The following is a 23,929-nucleotide window of genomic DNA, read 5'->3' on the forward strand; positions in this document are numbered from 1 at the left end:
ATGGTGATACGTACATGTTTAATGTTGATGTGATTTTGATTACAATATTCAGAAATTCAAATGCACCAAATAGTTCTGTGCTCTAGCTGAGCCATTTGTTAAGTTTGATGTTTTCAGTTCCTTTGCAGTGCATAAAGGCGTGACACCAAATTTCACACTTTATAAAGAAACTTAAATCACGAAATTGTTACATATATCTATTACACATTATTTATCTTAAAAGTGACTTGGCAATTACATCATAAATTGTCAAGGTCGCAAAACGAGCATTAATTTTTAGGGGCCAATGTTATCGATTGATGTATTTTTCCAATTAATTGCACGAAATAATGATTTTCTTGACACTTACAATGCAAAACTTTCTCTTTTGATAAATTGCTATTCATAAGGTTAGAGAATACGTTGACGTTTGCTATACATGGTTGGTTGTTTACTGTTTTGAATGTCCGAGGTCCAATAAACACGACCGTCCTCTAACTTACGCAGGAAATATGTCTAGTGCTTGAAACTGATAGACCTTTTCGGTTTGGGTGAAGAGCTGCGGTATATACCTAACAGTAGTTGATTTATATAAGGCAGACCAATGTACTTGAATCATTGCATAACCTATTGAATCATCTTTTCTTCTTACTTTGGAAGTCCCCCATCCCTCAGTTATCGCCGACATTAAAACCGGATGTCTATACGCTGTTTTAGAAGACATACAACTTCCCCCTTTTTTTCCTGAGTCACATTTTCTCTGCTTGCTTCGTGCAAATGTTTGCAAAGGGATATGAAAAAGTTTTCGAGCCCACAGCAAACAAAGACTGCAAACAACAATAACAATACCAGAACACATCCAAGAACCTCTAAACGCTGTGCATTCATGACTGTGACGAACTTGCTTTGTGCAATTGGTTGTTTACAATGATCATTATGCAACAATTGTGAGCCGCTATTGTAAAAAACAGATGGTAGATATATCTTGAAGATTCCATTTCAAAGAACAAAAGAGAAGACACATTCCTGAACGTGACGAATAAAGACTTCAACGAATTTCACGTCTGTATCGATTTTTGAATGAACCCTTCAGGCTTATAAATACAACTTGATATGGGCACACTAAGACATTGTGTAACATGAAAATTGTCTTTTGAATCGTAAAGCTTGCACGCATGATTCGAGAGTAACAGGTGCAAGTCCTTGCCAGACATTTATTATAAGAAACTATGCCTGTTAACATGAATGCTTTTTATTGTGTGTAATACTTGATGTTAATTCAGAGTTTTCGTTGTGCAAATGGTCATGTCAAACATTGTTTATTTTGATCATTTCACCATGATCTGCATGTTTACGCAGCGAGTTCAAAATGCAAAAGAAAACTTAACAGTAGAAGTGTAGTTCAGCTTTATAGGAACAGGCTGAGATTAAAGCCACACTTACCGAATATAACGCTCAAAAGTTTCGGAATAAGACATACATGTAGTTTAGACACCAAATTAAACATCAATTCCTGAAATTTGGATGTGTGCATATAATTCAGCAGTATTGTATTCATGTTGTCCGGATTTTTTTTTATTTTTTTTTTGTATGTGCACCATGGGTATGTGTATTTGCACGTGTAGACTCGCGTATTTGGCGTTGTTCGCTTCGATGTGCTCCCAGTCGAGAGGGAGAGTCAAAACAAGAGGTCTCATGAATATTATTTTATCCATTACATTGTAATTCATGTGAATTTCCTTACAAAGACGTGTCTGCACAATACTTGGCTGCTTACATGACCCTGATTGTGAATAAGATAAATTGTCACTGAAATACAATGGATGTATGTGCTTTGAATTGGGGCATCGAATGAAAGTAAACTGTAAAAAAAATTAACACGTTTATAACAACAAAAATAAGAAAACACGCCGGAGCACCCTTTTTATTTAGTGGAGTTCTTTATTCTGAAAATCAATTATGCCAGATTAACAGATAGAAAGCTAACGTGGGCGCACTATGGCAAAATATGATCGTTAGAGATGACCTAATTTGTATTCATTCAATGTCATTAATTTCGATTTGCGCGTTACAACACCGAAGAGGAATGTTTGACATCCCAGTGTAATGTTATAGAACATAAACATTGTGTTTGTATGGGTTATACGAAAAGTTATTACTCCATCTATAACATCTCCCTGTTGTATCTATATTTCACCCTAGACGCCAATGGCAATGCAGCTCAGCCGGTATTCATCACAGAAGGCAATTCAAATGACACGGGAGTGACCTCCGAAAAAAGGAACGAGGAACTGGCCGTTCTGACGAACGGCACGGGCGAACAAAATGGCGTTTTACCCGAGGAACATTCAGAGGAGCGGGATGAGATCGCTGATAGAGTCACAAAGATTCAAAGGTTAGGAAAATTTGCTAATAATTGCACATGGATTACGTCAGTCGTTGCGTCATGTGGCAACTACTCATCACAACTAAAACATATCGGCACCCTAACATCAACATAATAAAACCTGCCTTAACAGCCACCTGTCTTTTACGGCTACGAAAATCTCGCTGCATTTTCTTAAACGGCCATTTTTTCGTTACTCTTGGGTATTCACAATAGACAGGTTAACTGTTCATACATATATACACATTCTTATCGACAGTGATCATTATTTCAGGAATCGATTTCTAAGACCGCGCTCTTTTGTTGAATTTCGAATAATTGATTGCATTGTAATTATTTCTGCAGATTATTGCACGACACACAAACACTACTCAATCGATTTTTACAATGGAGTATCACAACCATGACAATAGATTGCTTCTGTCTGTTGCCTAACTCATTAACCGCTATGGATCATCACTGCCATTGCCTAATTAAATATACTGAGTTCTCCGTCGATATAACGCACGCGAGTAATTCATCTATTTGCCTCTCTCTCTCTGCACAATGTTGGGTGATATAATTATGAAAATAACCATGAATTAATGTCAGCAGCAACATCTATAACATGATTCTATTGTTGGCAATGCCCATGTTCTATTTTACATAGCATTGCTTTGTGATGTTGGATAAGAACGCTCCTCAGTTAGACGCTATCACGTTGTCATAGTGACAAGACTCAATTTAGATGATTGGATGTGCATCAATGAATTCGTCCCTCACAGAACAGACTGCATAAAGTAATGCGCAAGCTATGATAATGTAGGAGATGCAATGCTGAGTTATTATGTGGCTATGATACGATGGTATGCCAGTTTGACGATGATACATTCCTGAATAGGATGATTTTCAGGGGAATGACTTTGGATATTTTATGGAGAGGAAATATCAACGGTATTTGCGTAAAAGCTAATCGTCACCAGCTCTAAAGAGGTAATTTGTACGCGTTACTGAGCGAATTACTGTGTATTCCGGGTTAATTGTCAAACGTCACCTATGTTGTCAGTGATGAATGACTTTTGTTGTGGAAACAGCGAAATGAAGCGCCATAGGAAATTGATACACTAATGCATTAAAACGGTTCAATAACTGACACCGGACGCCAGTAATGTATTACACTCGCATAATATAGTTATAAAGAATAACCTGTTTGTCTTGTTTCAACAAACCTGCATCACTTTCGTGCCGACGTTTTCGACTTCAGATGCAGTCCCTGTGCTTTGCGCGAGACATTCTCCAAGACACCGATGTTTTTTTCCAATTTCCTGCGGTAGGATGTGTTTGTTTTCGGTTTGGTTGAAAGAGTTTGGCTGTCGTCTGGGTCTTCAATTACCGATATTGCTCAGCAAGCAAGCGAGAACCGAGCTGAACTAGAACTTGATAGATGACGCAGCCTTGACTTTCTGCGCGAATCGATGCGCAGATCAATCAACGTCTTATTGACAGTTTCTCGGTGATGTTTATGGCAACAGCTATCTCCACCGCTAACCTTCATTCTACTTCTCGTCAGCTTCTCTACAGCTCTTGCCACCGCCATTACTACCATAGCTACCACAGTTACCATTACTTGTACCAATAACAAATGGTTGCATTGTCACATCTTCATAACCTCTTACTTATCCCTAGCCATCGTTACCATTACCATCACGGCATCGCTCCTCCCTTCCAATCATCCAGCCTGCTGTTCATTACACGCACCACCGAAAATGTCACTACCATTTTAACGTCCCTCAACAAGAACAACTTCCTTCCTACAACAGCTGACACCACAACACCCGCCACCAAATCGTCTACTTCTACCAGTACCAGCAACACCCTCAACAGTTTAATCACTGCCTTCCTAAGAACATTGACGAGACCAGTTTCCTTGCATCCACCGCGGAATAACCACTCTTTCATATCATTCATCTCACCATCACAACCACAATCACTACCACTGAAACAATAATTATCAATCCCTTACATAATAATTTAGATATCCAACCATTGCTTTGACCAGGGAGGCGAATCCCTGCTTTGACTGATACAAGTGCACTGTTTTTGCTCCTTTTCGAACGGTTGTTAGGTGATTGTGCCTTTGTTGCTATGACGCGTCGTTCTCAGTGGACTGATTTTGAATTTTATCTCTACAGTGTGTTTCGCGGCTTCCAAGACAGGAAATTACTCCAGAAGCAAAATGACATGGCCATCAAGATCCAGAGGTAAGTCAAATAATAATTCATGATGTATATGTTTTTAAATACCTTAATTCAAGACGACATGGAAACACTATTTCATTTCACTTTGCTCTTCTCTCTTTCTTTTTGCTTTTCCTTTGAAATCCAATTAAATGCAATATTCTTATTTTCCCCTTCGCACTTTTATCTTTTAAACCGTCGAAAAGTCCTTTGCAAAACACGTCTGGGAAATCACGGTGATGCACAAGTTAAATTTCCTTCTTCTCTTTCTGTCGACAAAAAACAGAAACAAAAACACACACTTATAAACGCAATCTTACGATGGCATAACAACCGTGGAATCATTTATTTATTTATTTCACACTGAGGATTATAAAACTGCAATTCAAAATGTTCAGGAAAATTATGTTCTTCATCTGATTAATATTGTCTGCTTGTTGTTTATTATTCTGTTCCCTCTTGTTATGTTGTAAATGTAAATATTTTCATTTTCAATTTTGTTTGATACGCAATGAGCACAGAAAGGTGGACCTGTAGGCTGTTAAGATATAGCCACTATTATTGTTATTATTATTATTATTATTATTATCATTATCATTATTATCATCATCACCATCATCATCGTCATCATTATTATTATCATTATCATCATCGCCACTATTATCAAATATTGTTTTCATCTCCACACTGAATTTTTTACATTTGTTTGTTTGTTTGTTTGTTTTTTTAATTAGGCAATTTCGCCGTCATCGGTCCTCAATCAGTACCGAGGATGATATATCAAGGACCGTGACACCAGCTCCCACCAAACTGCCTCCCATCACGCCCTCGGTACCAGACTTCGATCACAAACCCGTTAAGAAACTGACCAAAGAGGAACAAATGAAATGTAAGTGATATTTCAAATATTGACCTCCCAGTAACCCATGTCTGTCATTTAAACAAATGAGTAAAAAACTAAAACCGTGAGAACATAAAGAAACATATTATCAAATAATCAATAATAATCTAGGAGAGATGATGTATTCTCCTACACACACAAAAAAAAAGAAATAGTTGTCACAGTTGTGTATGTGTGTGAATTATGTAGAATGTACAGCGGAATGTCTCCTCAGCCATCAGTAGTATATATAGTATAATATTACGGTATATTCATTTATGTATACATTAGATATATATCGCATATAATGATGGTTTACTTGTATGTTCTTACATTGCTTGTACACCTTTCCAATTATTGTCAACGCTGGTGGAAGAGGTTAACAATAAAAACCAAAACGAATTGTTTAATTTACCGTATATGATATACAGATATAGTAGCCATCATCTTATGTCAGCGTTTTGTTGCTGTTGTTGTTTTCCCTTTTTTAAGGGGTTGAGATATAGACAGAACTTTAGAGAAATATTGTTCCTCCATTATGTAACATGAAATGTGATGTAACTTTTTGGCGTACCATTTCCTCACCACAGTATTAGCGGAAAGAAAGGAGCAGAGAAGGACGCGAGCAAGGGCGTGGCGTGACAAGGCGGGTTTGGAGGCAGACAAGAAGGAATTCAAAATTGAAATCGGTATGTTTGCTGAGATCAGAACTTAATCTGTATTATGTAGGCCTACATAATGCTACATGCAAGAATTCAAAACAAGAACATTATATTGAAAACACAAGGGTTCCAACGGTGAAACTGTCTAATGCGATTTTGATCGATTTTATTGGGCTATTCAGGACTTCTGGTGTCATAGGTAGACATATTCATTCATTCATTCATTTTTTCATAGAGGTGGCTCTTCCTTACTCTTTCTAAACATACACTAAAACTGCGGAGACTTGCAATCGAAAGAGTGACTTTATGATCTTTATGAGCAGATACGAAAGGTCAGGTATATGCATGTACAACGTAATGAGGTTTGCCAGGAACAGGTCGACTTGCTTTAGGATGATTAAGCACGATCCTTCAAACACGTTTGAAAAGGCATCATGTTCTTTTCTCCTTGTTTATATCATCAAAAGTGAAACAGCATGATTGTTTTAGTATTCAACATACTGCCACATTGTATTTCTCTATATTGTAGTATATTAAAGAGGAAGTTTCTCGAAATATGATACATGTGAATTGAGTAAATGAAGCAATATTAGTTTAACACAATGGAGTTTAAGGAAAATCTGTCATCTGACAATGAAAAGTTGTCAATTCTTAAAGTTTCGATGCCGCCAGTCCGGCTGGACGAGAAGATTATAGCAGTTCTTGATGCAGCTGCAGAACAACGACATACAGTACGAGAATTTAGAAAAAAAAAGCTAATTTTCACTGAAAAGCACACATTGTTTTGACTTGTTACTGACATTATGACAATACACTGTATTTCCTCTGCATTCTAAAGAGGTAAGCATAGGTTACGCCAAAATATTACTCTTTCATTATGCTAGAAAATTACATTTTTAACTCTCTTTATATTTTCTTTATATCGCTGTTCAGTTGTGACATCACAACGGCCTGTTGAAGTCTTCTCATCCAGCATTGATTTGCGGCAGCAAAACTTTAAGAATTCATAACTTTTCAACGGATTGTCCGATTTTCCTCAAACTTTCCTTGATCTGTTCCACTAAATATTACTGCATTCACCCAAACCATGTGGGAGAAATTCCCATTGCGAATCGTGTTAAAAAAAACCCACATACACACACTCACAAAAAAAAACCCTCTGGCCATTTTGTACTATAGTAACTATAGAAGCGCTGGCATTTGCGGCGTAAAACTCAATCAAAAGACATTCTATAATTTATAACGCGCACCAGCACAAAATGTATGCGAACTCCACCGCGTAAATGTTTAAAGTGCTCCATAATATCACGTATTAAATTGTGAAGATTGATTCAAAATTAATGTCTGAGCATTCCATTCTGCTCCCGTGTCTCAAAATGTTAATTGCACGCTAAAAGTCAGTTCCTTTGTGGAAACTGACTAGCGGATAGTGTTAAAGCTTTGTGTGTCGATTCCATGACAACTAGATAACAGATCCAGTGTTTCTTCCTCACATTTCGAATACGCGCACAATAATGTTGTATGGAAAAGAGCAGCTTCGTGTGGACACCATAGCGCATTTCATTAAACATTTGCCAGAGATACGTGCGGTGATAAATGCGAGCGTGTATATTAACAATATTGTGGAGAACAAACAAAGCACATCGACCGCTAGACATAATAATTGGAATCTATCAATGATAAATACCACTGCGTGACAGGGAAGAAAGGTTGGAGAGAATTAGAAAGCTTGCATAGAGGAATTAATAAGAGCTAGAAAACGAACGCATAGCTGCGAAATGAAAATAGAATAATATGGATAAATAGGAGAACAGCTGATAATGATGATGATGATGATGATGATGAAGAATAGAAAAAAAGCCATCGTGACGATGGAACGAACGACAGATCAATGGAAAGGAATGTATAGATAGCTGGTGAATATTCATGGCACGGATTAGCATGTGGTAGGATCAATAGAAAAATTGTCCACATTCTTTTCATTTTTCTTTTTTAAAGGAACTGAAGTTGTTGTTTTTTAAACAGTCATCAGTATCAATTTATCCAATCATGTTTCATGACACCTATTATAGACCTGATGTCGTGGAATTGTGCAAAAGTAGATCTGCGGTGTTGTGTGTCAATACACACACACACACGCGCGCGCGCGCACACACACACACACACACACACAAGTCCAACATGTACATAGAACAGATACTGGGTTTGCGGGCAATTTTCTATTTGTGTGGTTGATATATATTTCTATACATTAGATAGCGTTTCTGCATTTGGGTTCACCTGGGGTAATTTTCCCACTGTGTCCTACAATAGAGCACTCCCGAGTGTAGGCCCCGATGTGGGCAGCGAATGAGAAAGGAAGAACAAGGAAAGCTGCCGATCGGTTTTTCACTTTTCCGCATTGATCATGCCATGCTTTATGTCACTTTTTTTCCGTTTCAGGCACGAAAACGAAACAGGAGTTTGGTGTTTTTCAGTCCGAAATCACGGAGTTGCAGTGGTACGCAGAACAGCAGCTGGAGGTCACAGAGTGCGGTGGACCGGACTACCAGCCTCCCAGGATACTGGTACGTATAGAACGATGGGTGTGTGTTCGCCCTTATCTGGTATAATAATGATAATAATAACAATAATAATAATAATAATAATAATAATAATAATAATAATAATAACAATTATAATAATAGCAATGATAATAATAATGATAATAACAATAATAATCATAATAAGAAAATAAAAAGTAATAATGATAATAATAATAATGATAATAGTGGCTACTTGTATAGCGCACAGGTCCACTTTTCAGTGCTCATGGCGCTTCAAAAATGAAAAGATAAACATGCATATACATGTTCAAACATGGCAACAAAGAAGAAAATGGCAAACAAAAATTAATATATACCAAATTAAGAATACAACATATACCAATTAAAAATACAATACTGTTCCGAACATTAATGACATACAGCAATTACAGTCCTCTGTGTCTCATACCTGTACAGTGCACTCCCGTTACAACGAACACGGTTATAACGAAATTTCGTTATAACGAAGTAAATCTTCTGGTCCCAAAATTATCACCATTAAAGTCTGTGGAAGAAAATTCGCTTATAACGAACACGGTTATAGCGAAATTTCCGTTATAACGAAGTCTTTTCCGAGCGCCACCAACAAAGAAAAACAAAAGAAATGTGCTCCGTTATAACGAAATGCGAATTGCTTTCGAAAATACGTAGCGGAACAAGCATTTATAGCGTCTCTGCATGGGTGAACACTTCACACCACTGTGTGTTTGCTCCTTGTGTCACGCACAGTTTCTGAGGGGAACTTGCGTTTATTATTGTAATACAGTTATCCTATCACATTTCACATAGCTTTCCAGTGTATGATGAGTATTCAGCAAACATACTATGATATATACGTGGTTCCTTGTTTTCGTTATATATTGTATTTGTTCGGTTATAACGAAATTTCGTTATAACAAAAGAAAACTGCCGGTCCCGAGCATTTCGTTATAACGGGAGTGCACTGTACCAGAAAGGGCCTATATACAAGCATGTACACACACTGAGCTCATTCATATACAAGTAATACAATAGATAAATATATGCGTATACCATAATCATGTACAAGGCCTACATTTCTTTTTCATTTAAAATCATTGTCAAGGGTTATAACAACAATAATGTGCCCTTCGTTTCTGAAAATCACAGAATCGTTTTAAGACTGCATGTTATTTACACACATTCGTTTATCAATTTTCATTCCAGCTCATTTCATCCAATGTTCCAAAAGCTGACATGCTGCAAGCAACGGCGCATGAAAAGGGTGTTCTAGTCTTCAATTACGTAAGTAGTAAAGTGGATTTCTTCCAATTGATACTACATTATAGATGTGTATTCTTGTTTAACGAGTGGTAATCGAGATCATTGTTGTTTTCTACTCCTCAAGATAAGCAGACAGCTGTTCTTGAAATGTTTATTGATAGGTTTCATGATGTAATTGTTTTGAGTGGTTTCATGCTTCGACCAACAGAAACACTATAGTTTAGTTTCGTCATGTTTGCATTGCTTTGAATACAGCAGCGCACATGCTGTTTGGTACTTTCTTCATGTAGGGCCTATCGTGCAAAATCATACTGAGTGTAATAAATGCAATTTAGATTTTGTATTCACTGGACGGATGTGTCATAATATCTGTGAATGACTGGTACCTTTATTTATTCAATAAATCAACTTTGCATATATGCCAGAGACTGAACTGCAAATGATTTGTTTAAGTATGATGTGCCTATATATACCAGTCAAAAACAATACTGTACGTAAAAAAAAATCATAAAAAATAAAGTACAATTCAATATCAAGTCGATACACCATATTGTAAGAAGTGTAGACGGGAAAAGTAATTGTAAAAGTATGAATGCGATGAGTACTACGTACACCACTTCTTTGTGTGTGTTTTTTGTTTTTCTTTTCAGGATTTCAATAACGATACATTCGACACATTATTAGGTAAGTTGCATTACAGTCAAGTGATTCAAGGGGTTGTTTCATCATACCATATTTATAATTATCATGTTAATCAAAGTTGAAATGATTGTTGTTAACAATGTAATAACAGAAGATATCGAAACAACCAAGAAGCTGATAACGCAAAAGACTTTGATGAGCTATCAAATTAATTTATGAAATGGGCCCCAGGTAGGCTATCCCGGAGTTGATCTTTATTCATTATCCCAAAGATTGATGTTCTTGTATCCTAACTATACCTGTCCCATTTCTATTCCCGGAACTTGAGCGATCTGGAATATATGCACCGGTATTTCAATACATTATGTTTATTTCTATATCTTCCTTTCTTTTAGATACCGATCTCTATTTCTGGAAGAGATCGGTGAAAATCACAATAGAATGAACTACATGTAGCTCTATTCAGGACGATTAGATAAAAGTAATAGGACCGTCACAAATATATACTTTGATATAATGTAATTTTGGATTCCCTTATGGCAACCCACACACATTTCGAAAAGATGTAATGATTAAAAGTATTATTGACTGCCATGTTTGTATCTTTTCCCAGATGCCATCAGGGTAAACCTACAAGCTTACCGACAAGGCTGCAAAGCAAGATCACTGTGCATATATGCTTCGGTGAGATCTCGATGTCAGGATAAAAGAAGCTTTGATTTCAGTCTAGGCATATTCATTGGTTTTTTTCCCAGAAAACATTTGAGATTATTTATAGTGCATTCAATTTCTCCAAAGCCTCAATTTACTACGAGTGTTCTTCATAATTATGAAAGCCAAGACAAAGCATTGTTTTGATAAAGAATACTAGTATACACTGACGTTCAAAAAAAGAGCCGTTGGAATAGGTAAACTAACACTTTTTGTCTGTTAAGTATTCGCTATCTTAAAGCTCACTTCCAATTATATAAAAGGCAAATCAACTTATGATTTCATTCAGTTCCCTGAAAGAGCATATCAAAGTGATACATGCATCTCCAATGCAGATTAAGATAGGTAACAGAAGGCCATTGATTGTTTATTCTTTCCCCGTATTTTTCCTATGATCAGGGTGGGCCGGGATATCTGTATATACTAAAGAAGAAAGTTCTGACAACGGCAAAACTGAAGAAGGAAAGCGAAGCCGACCAAGTGAGGTAAGAAATGTAAAGAAAACAAACACACACACGGACATTAATTGTTCTGCCTGTTATATTTCGATATTGTAAAGTGTTACAATGTGGTTTATTTGTATGCAAAGTATTGTTTTTTTGCCACAAATAAAACGAAGAGGTTTTGTGTCTAATATCAACTGAAATCGTATTCATGTTATTTAGACTGTTTGTATAGCTACCTGTCAAATTGTATTATTTGTCTTTTCGTATCATATGTGACATCTATTTGTATCTGAATTTTGATAAGTGAAAGAAATTCTTTGTGAAATTAAAAATATATTTCGATTTCATGTACATGTACTTTATTTTTTGAATGTACATGCAGTTTATTATTTCATGTACATGTCCTATATTCTTTGATATACATGCAATTTATCATTGGCGAAATGAATGATGTTGATACTTTGTGTGGCTTCATGCCATAAAACCACTTTTTTAATTCAAAAAAATACATGATTTTTTAGAAGATATCGCCGTTGAAGTAAAAGTCACCCTGTATGTATGAAACTTCATATCAAATTTGTAGGTTTTGGAAGGAGGTGGGTAAGATGATGAGTCGAATCAACCCGGAGGACACAGTGATTCACATTATGGGATGCAACATCCTTGGCAGTGAGAGTGGTCTGCAGGTAAGCACCATTATGTTTGTCAGCCCTCCCGATTACCCCCCCCCCCCAAGTCCTGCGCGCAATATTGTCGGTCTATGTTTACTTGCCGAGGTGATTGATTTCATTGACTTCAGTAAGTGTAGTTCAGTGACACATTCTGTACATTCATCTTGAAATGCAAGTGACTGCAGTAAATCCATGACGCATTATTAGCAAGACATTGTCACCTGGTTCTGCAAGCTAAAAGGTCTAAGAAGATCATATTTCTTGTGTCCATACGGTATTCTTTATTGCAAGTATTTACGTAAATGTTGTTATCCAACGACACATTTGATACCTGAGCATATATCGCTCATTATGGCACGACACACAATCATGACCGGAAATTAAGGTATGACGCAATGTCCATCAGTCTCATTGTACCCCTCTCCTCGATATAGTATACAAATCCGACTCAGAGTAAGTGAATTATGTCTATCATGAAGACAACTGAGTAGCTATGCCTTGTGCTGTAAATCATGCGGTTTCCAAGTGAAGAGATAATCTGATTTTGTGCTCGATTCACGATTCACATCGCTGTCTCTTGAAGATTAAACAGAGACCGAGAGAAATCTATTGCCAGTCTTATTCGTCAGCTGGCACAGTGCACTCCCGTTGTAACGAATATGGCTATGACGAAACATTCAGTATAACGAAGTAAAAATTCAAGTCCTTAGATGATTGACTGCATATCTTTGTGTACTTAGTTGTTCGGCCCTGACGAAATTTTGATATGTAGAAAGAATACTGCCGTTGCTGAGGATTTCATTATAACGGGGATCCCCTGCTAGCGTATTATGAAAACATATCTCAAATGATTTGTTTTTTAGCGAATTTTATACAAAAACTTGATACTGGTTTTCACACGGCACAGCACCGAGCTACCTTCAGGAACTATTCTATAAGTACAAAGCAACTAGATTTCTTCGTTCATCCACTGCTCATACGCTTCGAGTTCCCCGGACCTATCATTTATGGGGCAATAGAGCTTTCACGCTCAGTCTGGCTCTTCTGTCTGGAACTCATTGCCTTTGTAACTGTAAGAATGGAGACCTCTTTCCCTCTGTTCAAAAAAGAGCTCAAAACTTTTTTGTTCCAGTAACGTTGTGCTTTCTTTCAATTGTGGTCTCTTCCTGAATGAAGCAATGAGAGAGGAGGTCTTACCTTTCTGCACCGGGAGTGCCACTGTGTGATAGACATGGTGCATTAAAAGACTCGATTATCATTGTTATTATTATCATTATTATTGTTATTATCATTACTATTACTATTACTATCATTATCATTGTTGTTGTTGTTATCATCATCATCATTATTATCAACATCATTATTCATCAAAATTTGACTCTTTACAGATGTTTGACTACTTGGAGGACATCATGCGTCCAAACATCGTGCGGTTCGAGTCGCCATTGGAACTCACCGGTGAAGGTATAAGTTTCTCTCTTTAGCCACTCGACAAGACATACACAATGTATAACAATTTTTGACCTCGAAGTAAAGACTGATAACTCGGGAGAAAGTTGACATGATAAGGTAAAGGCAAATAAAAGATATTATTAACATGCAGAACAAAAGTGAAATCTAGCTTCTTTCAAAATTGTTTCGTTCCGGGGTAGGTACGTAATTAAAGCGCTGTGTAGAAGCTAAATTCAAGAATTTCCCCGTCCAAATTCAGGGCATGACCAACAAGGAGTAGAACATTCGTATTTTCTAAAGAGAAGCATAACATCTTTGTTTAGGCCGACTTAGAAGAAGCCTACGTCTCAAGAGTATACATTACACACTGACACTTGTACAAACCCAAGAACATTGCTATTTTGGATGAGCATGAACAATATTCCGAAAGAAAAGTGTATTTGTATCACTTGCTTTATGGTACAGGTGCCGAAATGATCAGCTCGTATTTCAGCCCTGTCAAGTACCGCCTGTGGAAGTCGACCAAGTACTCGAAGTCTGAGATGAAGCTTCCACCGTCAATGAGGTGATGCTTGGACGGACATCAAAGAGCCAAAAATAACAAAATCTCCGATTCTGCCATGAGTTTGATCAAACGATATGCCTTACAAGTCTAGACATAGGAACTATATACTAGCAGTCTCGAAATAGCGGGAGATATTGAAAGAAAAGCGATGTATATAATGCATAATTAATGTGTGTTACAGAGTAGTGTGGAGGGGAGGGGGGGGGGGAGGGGGGAGGGGGGAGTTCAAATTACTTACTGAATACCAGATTTGATCTTTATGGCTATGTATATCGACACAACATTCCTCGTATAGTCATAAGAAAATCACACATTTTACAATACCATGCATAGAAGTGCAATACGTGTGAAACGAGAGTTTATTTGAAACATACAAATACAGAAGGGAAGGGAGCATACCTCCATGATATTAAACAGAAAGTATAAATTCAATCTGACAGGGTCAAATGGCGAAGTCCTCAATTTGATAGACAAAACAACAACAATAAAAAAAGAAACTTCTGCTACCAGCACGTCACAGACCGACTCGAGAGAGTTCTAGAGTATTATCTCAGCTGTCACAGTTAAAGGTAGAGTGTCATGTGGTGAGGGCACTGACGTCAGGTGCATGTAGAGGCAGTGCCGGTTGTGTCGCTTGAGCGGTTGAGAGTTAATTTGTCCTTTTCTTGGGTCTAGAAGATGGAATAAAACAGAAAAAAGAGATTCAGACATACTATAACTACATATATAGATACACACAGAATGTAAATTTTTTTTAGTTCCTCACTAACCCAAGTAGAGAGCAGGGCCCTTTCTTCATTGGAATGGTCACAGGGTGTGTTTGTTTGTCATTGGCGCACGTTCGACAGAGAGGAAAGAGGAGTTTACCCTCCTCGCTTCTGTAGGGGAGGACAGGATGAAAGAGTTGGCGTGGAGGACACACCTGACATTTTACAAGTCCGAAGTAATTGCCAATGTCGTCAAAGTTGTCCGTGATCACGGTGGGATGTCCTAGAGGAAATTCGGCATACTTGCAAACCCAAGGGTATAGACTACAAACATCGACATAGTTTATGCGTTCATCATTCTATACCCTATGGTATAATTTTAGCGCATTTTCCTCCCCCCATATAATGCTTCGCGCGGTTGGAGGGGTTCCTGGAACTGGAGAGTGTCAACAAAATTTGCCACCGCCAAATCTTCCTTCAACATTTTTCTGAATTGGCACTCCCACATGGTTACCACCGTGTACCCTTGCTTTCGTATGACGTTCAGCCGGTATGGTGCGGTCATATACATCTTGGACCGTTTCATCGGATCCCGGCAGAACGACATCCCGTCGAGGGTAGCAGCGTGGACAACCGTGCCACAGATTCCCCCAAAGTTTGTAAATGGTATTCGTGGTCCTGTCGTAACCATCGACGCGAAACCTGTCAATACGATGCTCTCCCCAGTTCCTAGCATGGTCAATGCGTACGTTGTTTTGGTGGCTAATCCACTCCAACCATTTCAGTGCCAGAAGAGAATGCCGATCCTTCCATCTATACCCATGGGTAGGTATGAGACCTATGGAATTTGGTTTCAGAAATTTGGTCCTAAACACGGTGTTACGGGCCGAAGCAATGGTTATGTTTTTGAAGGGATCAATATTGCCCGTTACTTTCATGAAAAGCGTACGAAAAGCCATGCAGCCCTCCATGAGAATGTGGACGTCGGAACGACAGTATGCCAGAATTTCTTCTTCGAAGTCAAAATGATCGTTCCTGTGTGTTGAGTACCAAGCTTCGAATTCTGAACGCTTGCTTTCAGACATCCCATCGGGATCGTAAGAGGATTTGTCCGGAAGTGCTCCTTTGTAGTCTTGGTACTCAGTTTTATTGAAAACGGAGGCATAAAAAATGGGGGAAAAACCCTTTCTTCAACTCTTTGAGAGCAAAGGTAGAGGGATAAGAAGAAAGAAGCATGGCGAGATAGCTCAGAGAATCAATGACTTTTACATCATTGATTGGAAGACTACGAATCTTACCACCATTCATGATGACTTCGGGTACAATGCCTAATTGTCTGTGACAGTATTCTTTGAGAAACTGGGTATCGTATGAGCGGGCATTGTGAGCGATGGCAGTTACTCTCTCGTGATCCTCTTCCGTGCCAAATAAACATTCGCAAAATTTGTCGAGCGTGTCGTCCCCTTTGAAAATATGTTCCCTAACAAGGCAGGTTGTGCAAACGTTGCCCCCCCCCCCCCCTTATCCGCAAAACAGTCTTGACACACTCTCAGTGCAATGCACAAATTTGGAATGTGTTTAAAAACAGGCCCGTGGTCATTTTGCCCCACTTTGTCATCCTGTCTGCATTCGAAATCAAAAACGATGAATTTTTGTTTCTTGGATTTCTGCTTTTCCTGATTCTTTTTCTTATTCTTTGTCATGGTTCAGGTTGGGATCAGGAAGAGTTCTCATAAAACACTGATGCCCTTCTTTGATCACCCGTGTTTTGCATCGCTCGCAATATCCCACCCTACAATCGTGTTTTTCGGATTTTTCTCTTCTACTGTCGATTAAAACGTTGCACTTCTTGTACCTCTGCAACAGTTGGCAGATTGATCGTTGTTTTTTCAGTTTGCAAGGGTGTCTGATGATTTTCGAAACACCCTTCGGTCTTGAAACACCTGCCACAGTCAGGGCACTGTACCCAATTCTCTAACCGACAGTTTTGTTTGCTTTTGCAGCAATTGCACGTATCGAGGCAGACGTGCTTCGATACTTGATCGTACCCCTTGAAGCAAACCCTACAGAAAGAGCTCTTACGGAGGAAAGCGGGCATGGCGACGATGACGTCAAAATACCCGTTATGGAAGAAAAGGGTCAACAATTTGCCATACTCCGGTCCCTTGTATATGAGCCCATGCGTTCCACCATTGACATACACAGCGATTTGGTAGCCTTTGTCATGGAGATACCTCTGGAATTGTTTTATTTCGGGTAAACCACATTTTTTTTTTTGGCTTTGTCCACTCCAGCCGCTTTTTGGCGAAATGTTTGCGGGTCTTCATCTTTATTGACATAGGCCACAGCCACGGCTAAAGCCCTCCCACAACAGAGATTATCTGTCTTCGAAATTTGAACGAATCTCTTTTTCTTTGCGATGAAGCGGTCCAAGGGGATCGTGTTTTCACTGGATTTGCCTCCCTCGGGCATATGAGTGTGGACAACCTTTAGATTAAATCCCCCCAAAAGCCGAAAATCTTCGTTGGATTGCATAATTTGCTCAATGATGGACAGGATTCGTTCCACCAAGGAGCTTTAAGCTCCTTAGTTCCACCGAAAGTTGATCTTTTCTCGTCAGAGGTATGCCCGCATCCTGTTTCAAATTTGGAGATGATTTGACAAAGCCTACCTCATCACCTTTCTCAAAGTTTGCCGTAACACGCATTATGATGCTTTTAAACAATGCACTTACCACATCGTGCATAGCGTAGCGTATCAAAAGGGTCTCTAAAGGGCGTATCGCCAGTCTATAGTCCGTGATGCGCCCTCTGAAACGCGGCGCCTCCATCTCCTCCCTCGCAAGGAGATCAAAATATTCTCCGATCTGGTCCTGTGTAAAAGTAAGGAAAAAAATGTTGTTAAACATGAAACCGACAAGACAAGCATAGTTACAAGTTGTTTCAGACACTTTTCCATCAATATTGCCAAAATTGATATCTCATGAACTTACCATCAAACTTGTTTCACTCGGTGAGACGTTTTCACGCGTTGTCTGGGTAGAATTTTCACCGTCCTTCTCTCGAGGGCTGGAGAATAAATCCATCTGGGTATCAATTTCGCCCTCTTGAGAAACCGGATGCATTTCACTGTCGGGTTGTGAGAAGGACCGCGAACTTTCAGGAGGGTTCGAAGCTTCCTCACTGTCCAAGTCGGATGAATCTTCATCCTCGTTCCTCTGTTTTAATTCAAAGCATACACACAGACACAGAAAATAAAGATTACTTGCAACTATTATTCATATCGATATGATATCTAAACTTGATAATATATGACCATATCGTGACATTGCATGTCGATTCGACGTTCAATAAAATGTAAATAAAACGTCTTTTCATATTCCGTACTTACCCCCACATTGTCACCATGCCCGGCTTGGGGAATATCGGGATCGGAGGAGTTCCCTTCCTCTACACTCTCCCACTCATCCCAGTTGAGGGATCTCCTGCGCTGATCTACCGCTTGTTGCCTCTGTTCTCTCCTCCTTTGCGCATGACACCTCCGTCTAGCGCTCGCCATATATGTAGTGTAGAGGGCCTGATGTTCGCGCTCGCGCCGTCTTGGCTAGTCCATTCATATCCTATATGAAGCGAATAAATATGTATTGTGAGCAGACACTTACCACCACGTTGTCACCTTGGCCAGCTTGGGGAATATCGGGATCGGAGTCTTCACTCTCCAACTCGTCCCAGTTAAGGAGTCTCCTGCGCTGCTCCACCACTTGCTGCCTCTGTTCTCTCCTCCTTTGCGCATGACACCTCCGTCTAGCGCTCGCCGTATATGTAGTGTAGAGGGCCTGATGTTCGCGCTCGTCTTGGCTAGTCCATTCATATCCTATATGAAGCGAATAAATATGTATTGTGAGCAGACATTTACCACCACGTTGTCACCTTGGCCAGCTTGGGGAATATCGGGATCGGAGTCTTCACTCTCCAACTCGTCCCAGTTGAGGAGTCTCCTGCGCTGCTCCACCACTTGCTGCCTCTGTTCTCTCCTCCTTTGCGCATGACACCTCCGTCTAGCGCTCGCCATATATGTAGTGTAGAGGGCCTGATGTTCGCGCTCGCGCCGTCTTGGCTAGTCCATTCAGGAGTCATGTTTCCGGACATACTAGTCACGACAAGACAAACGGAGAAAAATCTGCTTACAATTTTTGTCACAATTATAGAAATCAATGGCTATTGGCATTCACGGTCATGCGCTAAGATGCCGAGAACAAGATTATGAATGTCTTTGCGACCATAATAATATGTTTTTCATGCTTACAGCAGTACACGTATACAAACGGTTGAACGTAGAAATATTCGCCTAAAAATTTAAGACACGTTATGTTACCAATATACTCCCTATACCTCAATCACAACATGCATACGCCTTAAGTGTACATGCTTGGCTTTATCTATTTTAACTTTCAATCTCGTTTAAGATGTTAATACGGGCAACACGTTCTCGTCTCACCTGTTCAACGATGAAATCCAGCGAATAATATGTAAAACTGCTACGCTTTTCTTAGTGCCAACGTCCACTGCAAGTCAGAACTTGTCCCGATGATGTCTGTTCTTCCAGAGTTGCTACGTCGTCAGGCTGCGGAGCTCGAATGATGAGGCCGTTGTCAAGACGGCGATATTTATACAAGTTTTTTGTTTCTTGTTTATGTGCCCAAGACTCCTTTATAGTTACAACAAATACCACTGGATGACGGTTGCTACGAATAATGATTATCATTCAAAAATGAAAATCATTCAAATGCGCGCCATTTTCCTCCTTCGTTCCTTTAAAAAAAACCAGCCAATTTTCGAACATTCTACCATTTTTCCCACCAATTATCAGCCACTATGTTATTTGTTTACCCGTTGCTTAGTTACCAGAGACGTACATGACCCTTCTGCGTGACCTCCTATGCAAATTAACCCATTGTTATGCTAATAACGTTACATCATCGCACCCATTGTTCGTGCTCACTCAAGCATTTGGGTCTGAGTGGACTTCCTTATTCTCTTACCATATCGGTATTAGGTACTCCACGTACTTGTGTCGGCGAAATTTTTCGAATCCCGGTATCCCAACACCGGTAGATAAAGCGAGATACCCGTCCGGTATTTCGTCTAATTCGTCATCGACACTTTTTGGTATTGGTGGCACTGAGTAGGGTGGTTGGTAGACTGGTTTTTTATCTCCCACAGATCCCTGCTCGGGTTTATAGGTGATGAGTGCTCGGGTTTTATAGGTGTTGACTGCTCGAGTTTAGGTGATGACGGTTTTGGTGTCGATTTAGAGGGTGCAGATGCTCCCTTGCTCGTGGATGCACTACAGTCTTCCATGATTTACCTGGTTTGCTATCAAGATGGTTTGTGCTCCTCTCGGCGGTTATCCTTAATTATATAGCCAGTGACACCCTTTGTTTTGCACTCCAGGGGAGAAACCGAGTATTGGAAAATTTTGTAGTTTTCCTGCCAATAATCAATTAACCTTATGGAAGGCTGAATGGCGTAGGTGACAGCGGTTGTACGCCGCTCTGATCTGTCCCGAGATCATGAACATTCTGATCGCAAAAGATGAACTGATGAATTAAAATCGAGGAGATGTCTGGTAATGTATAGCCAGAGCTCTTAGAGCAGATACGCGACTCGGCATGGTGTGTGGCATGTATCATAAGTATATATAACTGACCTTACCTGCGCCAAGTTCAATCTTCGAACAATTCCGTAAAGATGAAGGTTCAGATCTCGTCTTTCGACTTGTTCAGAACAATCTTATCCCCAATCCTCTATTGGGCTGTCCTTTCTGTAAATAAAGGAGGAAGGGCTGTAGAATTGCAATTTTGTCGGTCCTGCAGGGTAGCTTCATGTTCTGTAGTAGTGATGTGTGTTCTGACATCTGGTCACTATCACTATTTCAGACCATGAATGGTTGGATAGAATTTGTCGGATCGCTCCCAACAAAGGCTTGAGTAATTTTGTGCCCATCTTCTTACACCTCTTGAAGATTCCTCTACTTCTCCTCCTTTGCCCCCTTTCAGTTTCCCATATTAAGAATTATGATAGGGATTGGGTGTGTCGGGAGGGGCTGGTTCGATTGAATCGAAATTCAGCTCGATCCAAACACAGTTTGGTGTTTGACGTTCTACATCGCTCTTGTAGGTCGTCGTATATACAAGCAGAGAGGTGAGACGTTCTCTCACCTCCCTGCTTCAACAGAATTCGACACCTCCTGCACCCTCGTCTTCCCCTTGTTCTCCTCCACCACTTTCTATCTTCCCAATATCCCTTATTACGGGTATGGGGTATCTTGGGGTTGTTTGAGGTTAGAACCAGGGAGGTGGAAGCATCGAAATCTAACTCCCGAACAGAGTTAAGGATTAATTCTTCTTCGTTGGCGTTCATCCTGGTGAAATGGTGAATCGCGGCGATTTGTATTTCTTGTACCGTCTTTTACCTCTTCTCCGGGCCGTGTTCTCCTCCTCGTGAGGAAGGAAAGAAGGGCCTGGCTCTAACAAGTCGAACTGAAACTCTTCTCCTCCCTCCCCCTCGATCCTTGCCCCAATCACCATTTCCCCTTCGTCCCTTACCACAGGTATGGGGTATGAGGGGGGAGAGGGCTGGCTCTAAGAAATCATCAAAGTTTGACTTCCTCACGCAGCTTGGTGTAAACTCTACACCGCTTTCGATCTCTTGGTCGTTTATTATGGGTTGATAACCATAGTGAAAGCCACATCATTGATACCATGCTGCATCTGAGCGGCGTGATCCTCGTGATGAGCTCTGCGTTTGTCACAAGCAAGAGCTCTCACCAGCTTCTTGTTTAGAAGAAGCGGGAGAGTCTCGTCCTTTTATGGTAAATATAGAATGGTCGTTCTCCAAGTTGAGATAACCAGCTGCCTCCAAATCCACCTTGACAGAATTAGGCAGAAAATCGAGGAACTCCCGTTCATCGTAGTATAGTGTCATGATAATACACGGGAAGTACCAATTTCATACTGGTTCCTTCCGTTAGGACGGCTGGAAGGACTATTTCAGTCAGCGCGTCTGGATCTGTAATAGCAAAGACAAAGCACCGAAATATAAACGGGTAGACAAACTTAAATGAGACGTATTCCTGCTCGGTATTTTGATCCCCGATTCTTTTTATTTTATTTTATTTTTTCCGTGGGATGGGCAGAGGGTGTAGAAAACATATACCATCGTGTGCTTTTACGTCTTGTCCGCTACCGGCGGTTTCACGCTGCGGCGATTTTCAGGCAGACTTGACTTTCAAAGTGATGTGCTTCTGTGTTTATGTGGCACGGTGGATCGGCTTAACGCATTTGCTACTCATCGGACTTTTTGTTGGTAGACTTCTGAAACTCATCAGCAAACACTCCCTCAAAGGGCACAAACTGAACCCAATATTTAATAAGAACCCGATAAAAGTGAGCTACAGCTGTATGAAAAACGTACATAGATGCAGTCATAAAATCTCACTACCAAAAGAGTTATCAGGCAATTCAAGTCACGTGACACGGAACCCAAACCCAAATGCAACTGCCGCCAAAAAGACCAATGCCCGCTGAGAGGAAGATGCATGGAAACGGCTCTTCAGTTTTAAGGCAACCTTAAGACATGACAACGTGGAAAAATTTTACTACGGACTGGCGGGGAGTACATTCAAAGATAGATACAGGAACCATGTTAAATCGAGCAAGCATCAAAAATACAAAAATGAGACCCAGCTCTTACAGTACATCTGGAGCCTGAAAGACAAACATGCAAATTTCACACTAACATGGGACACCTTTCCCCTCCCCCCCCCCCTCCACACACAAACTGGATTATTCAAGTTGTTCGTCTCGAGCTATTTAAGACGTTTTGTGGCCATTCTATTTTAAATCTTGAATGATTTCCTATAAGTACAATTTGTCCATTTCATCGTAATTGAACTTACATTGTACTTCAAGATTTGTCATTAAGATTCTTCTGTTCGTCTATTTTTTCCCCTTGTAACCACTTGGTCTTCTTATCATTGTGCTTGATTGTAAAGAACAAACTTAGTAATTAATTTTCTTACTCAGGACCATTTTAGAGTGTGTGAATGCGTGTTGGCTAAATATGTCAGGTTTCTTCAGAAAGTGTGTGCAAATAGCACACCAAACCTTTTCCAAGTGTACAACTGCTAATTGGTCTTTCATTTGTTTTCTACACAGTGCACATTGCCTAAGCCATATTGGGACCTTCTTCAGCAGGGTTTAACACTTATGGTGGCCCGGTGGCCGGGACCACTGCACATTGGTGCCGGGCAACCAAATTTGCCTTTGGGTGATCCGGGCCCCGTTTTATCAAAATTACAAAATCGATTTTAAATTTCCTTACCACACAGGCTGCCATAGACTTACAATTGAAATCAACTATATAATAGATTTTAACTCTTCATAAAACAGGGCCCCAATCGCGCAACCAAGACTAAAAAAGGATTGCCACTATTGCCTCTTATATTGCTACTTATATTGGGGCACCAAATTTTCCGTATTACAGATTTTAGTGGCAGATGATCACATCTGTAACATGTTTAACTATGCAACAGCAGCAGGTATATTTGAAAAAAAAAAGATTGCAAATTATTGCATTTTCGTAACCATCGATCAACCTCTGGCGAAACTAAAACTCGGGTGAAGATGTTTGAATGGAGTGAAAACTGTGATATTCGTAGCTTCGAACCTTCTGTATCCCTTGCCAGTAAATATTGCCGGTCATGTGAAAGACAAGACTTTTTT

At 39.7% G+C, this 23,929-nt stretch overlaps 1 protein-coding gene across 1 annotated transcript; it reads left to right on the forward strand.

Moving 5' to 3' along the window:
• The first annotated feature begins 1,578 nt into the window (after window positions 1–1,578).
• Window positions 1,579–14,464, forward strand: LOC139744696 (NMDA receptor synaptonuclear signaling and neuronal migration factor-like). Its single transcript, XM_071655119.1, has 13 exons — window positions 1,579–1,582; window positions 2,182–2,374; window positions 4,537–4,605; window positions 5,316–5,470; window positions 6,052–6,150; window positions 8,566–8,690; window positions 9,894–9,971; window positions 10,601–10,634; window positions 11,206–11,276; window positions 11,703–11,788; window positions 12,333–12,435; window positions 13,809–13,884; window positions 14,338–14,464. Exons 1-13 carry the CDS (start codon window positions 1,579–1,581, stop codon window positions 14,439–14,441), a joined length of 1,197 nt encoding a protein of 398 aa, XP_071511220.1. The 3' UTR covers window positions 14,442–14,464.
• The last annotated feature ends 9,465 nt before the right edge of the window (window positions 14,465–23,929 follow it).

The sequence above is a fragment of the Diadema antillarum genome, unplaced genomic scaffold (genome assembly GCF_040938485.1).
Source record: "Diadema antillarum isolate AM-2024a unplaced genomic scaffold, OU_Dant_1.0 seq00001204_RagTag, whole genome shotgun sequence".
Taxonomy (NCBI): Eukaryota; Metazoa; Echinodermata; class Echinoidea; order Diadematoida; family Diadematidae; genus Diadema; species Diadema antillarum.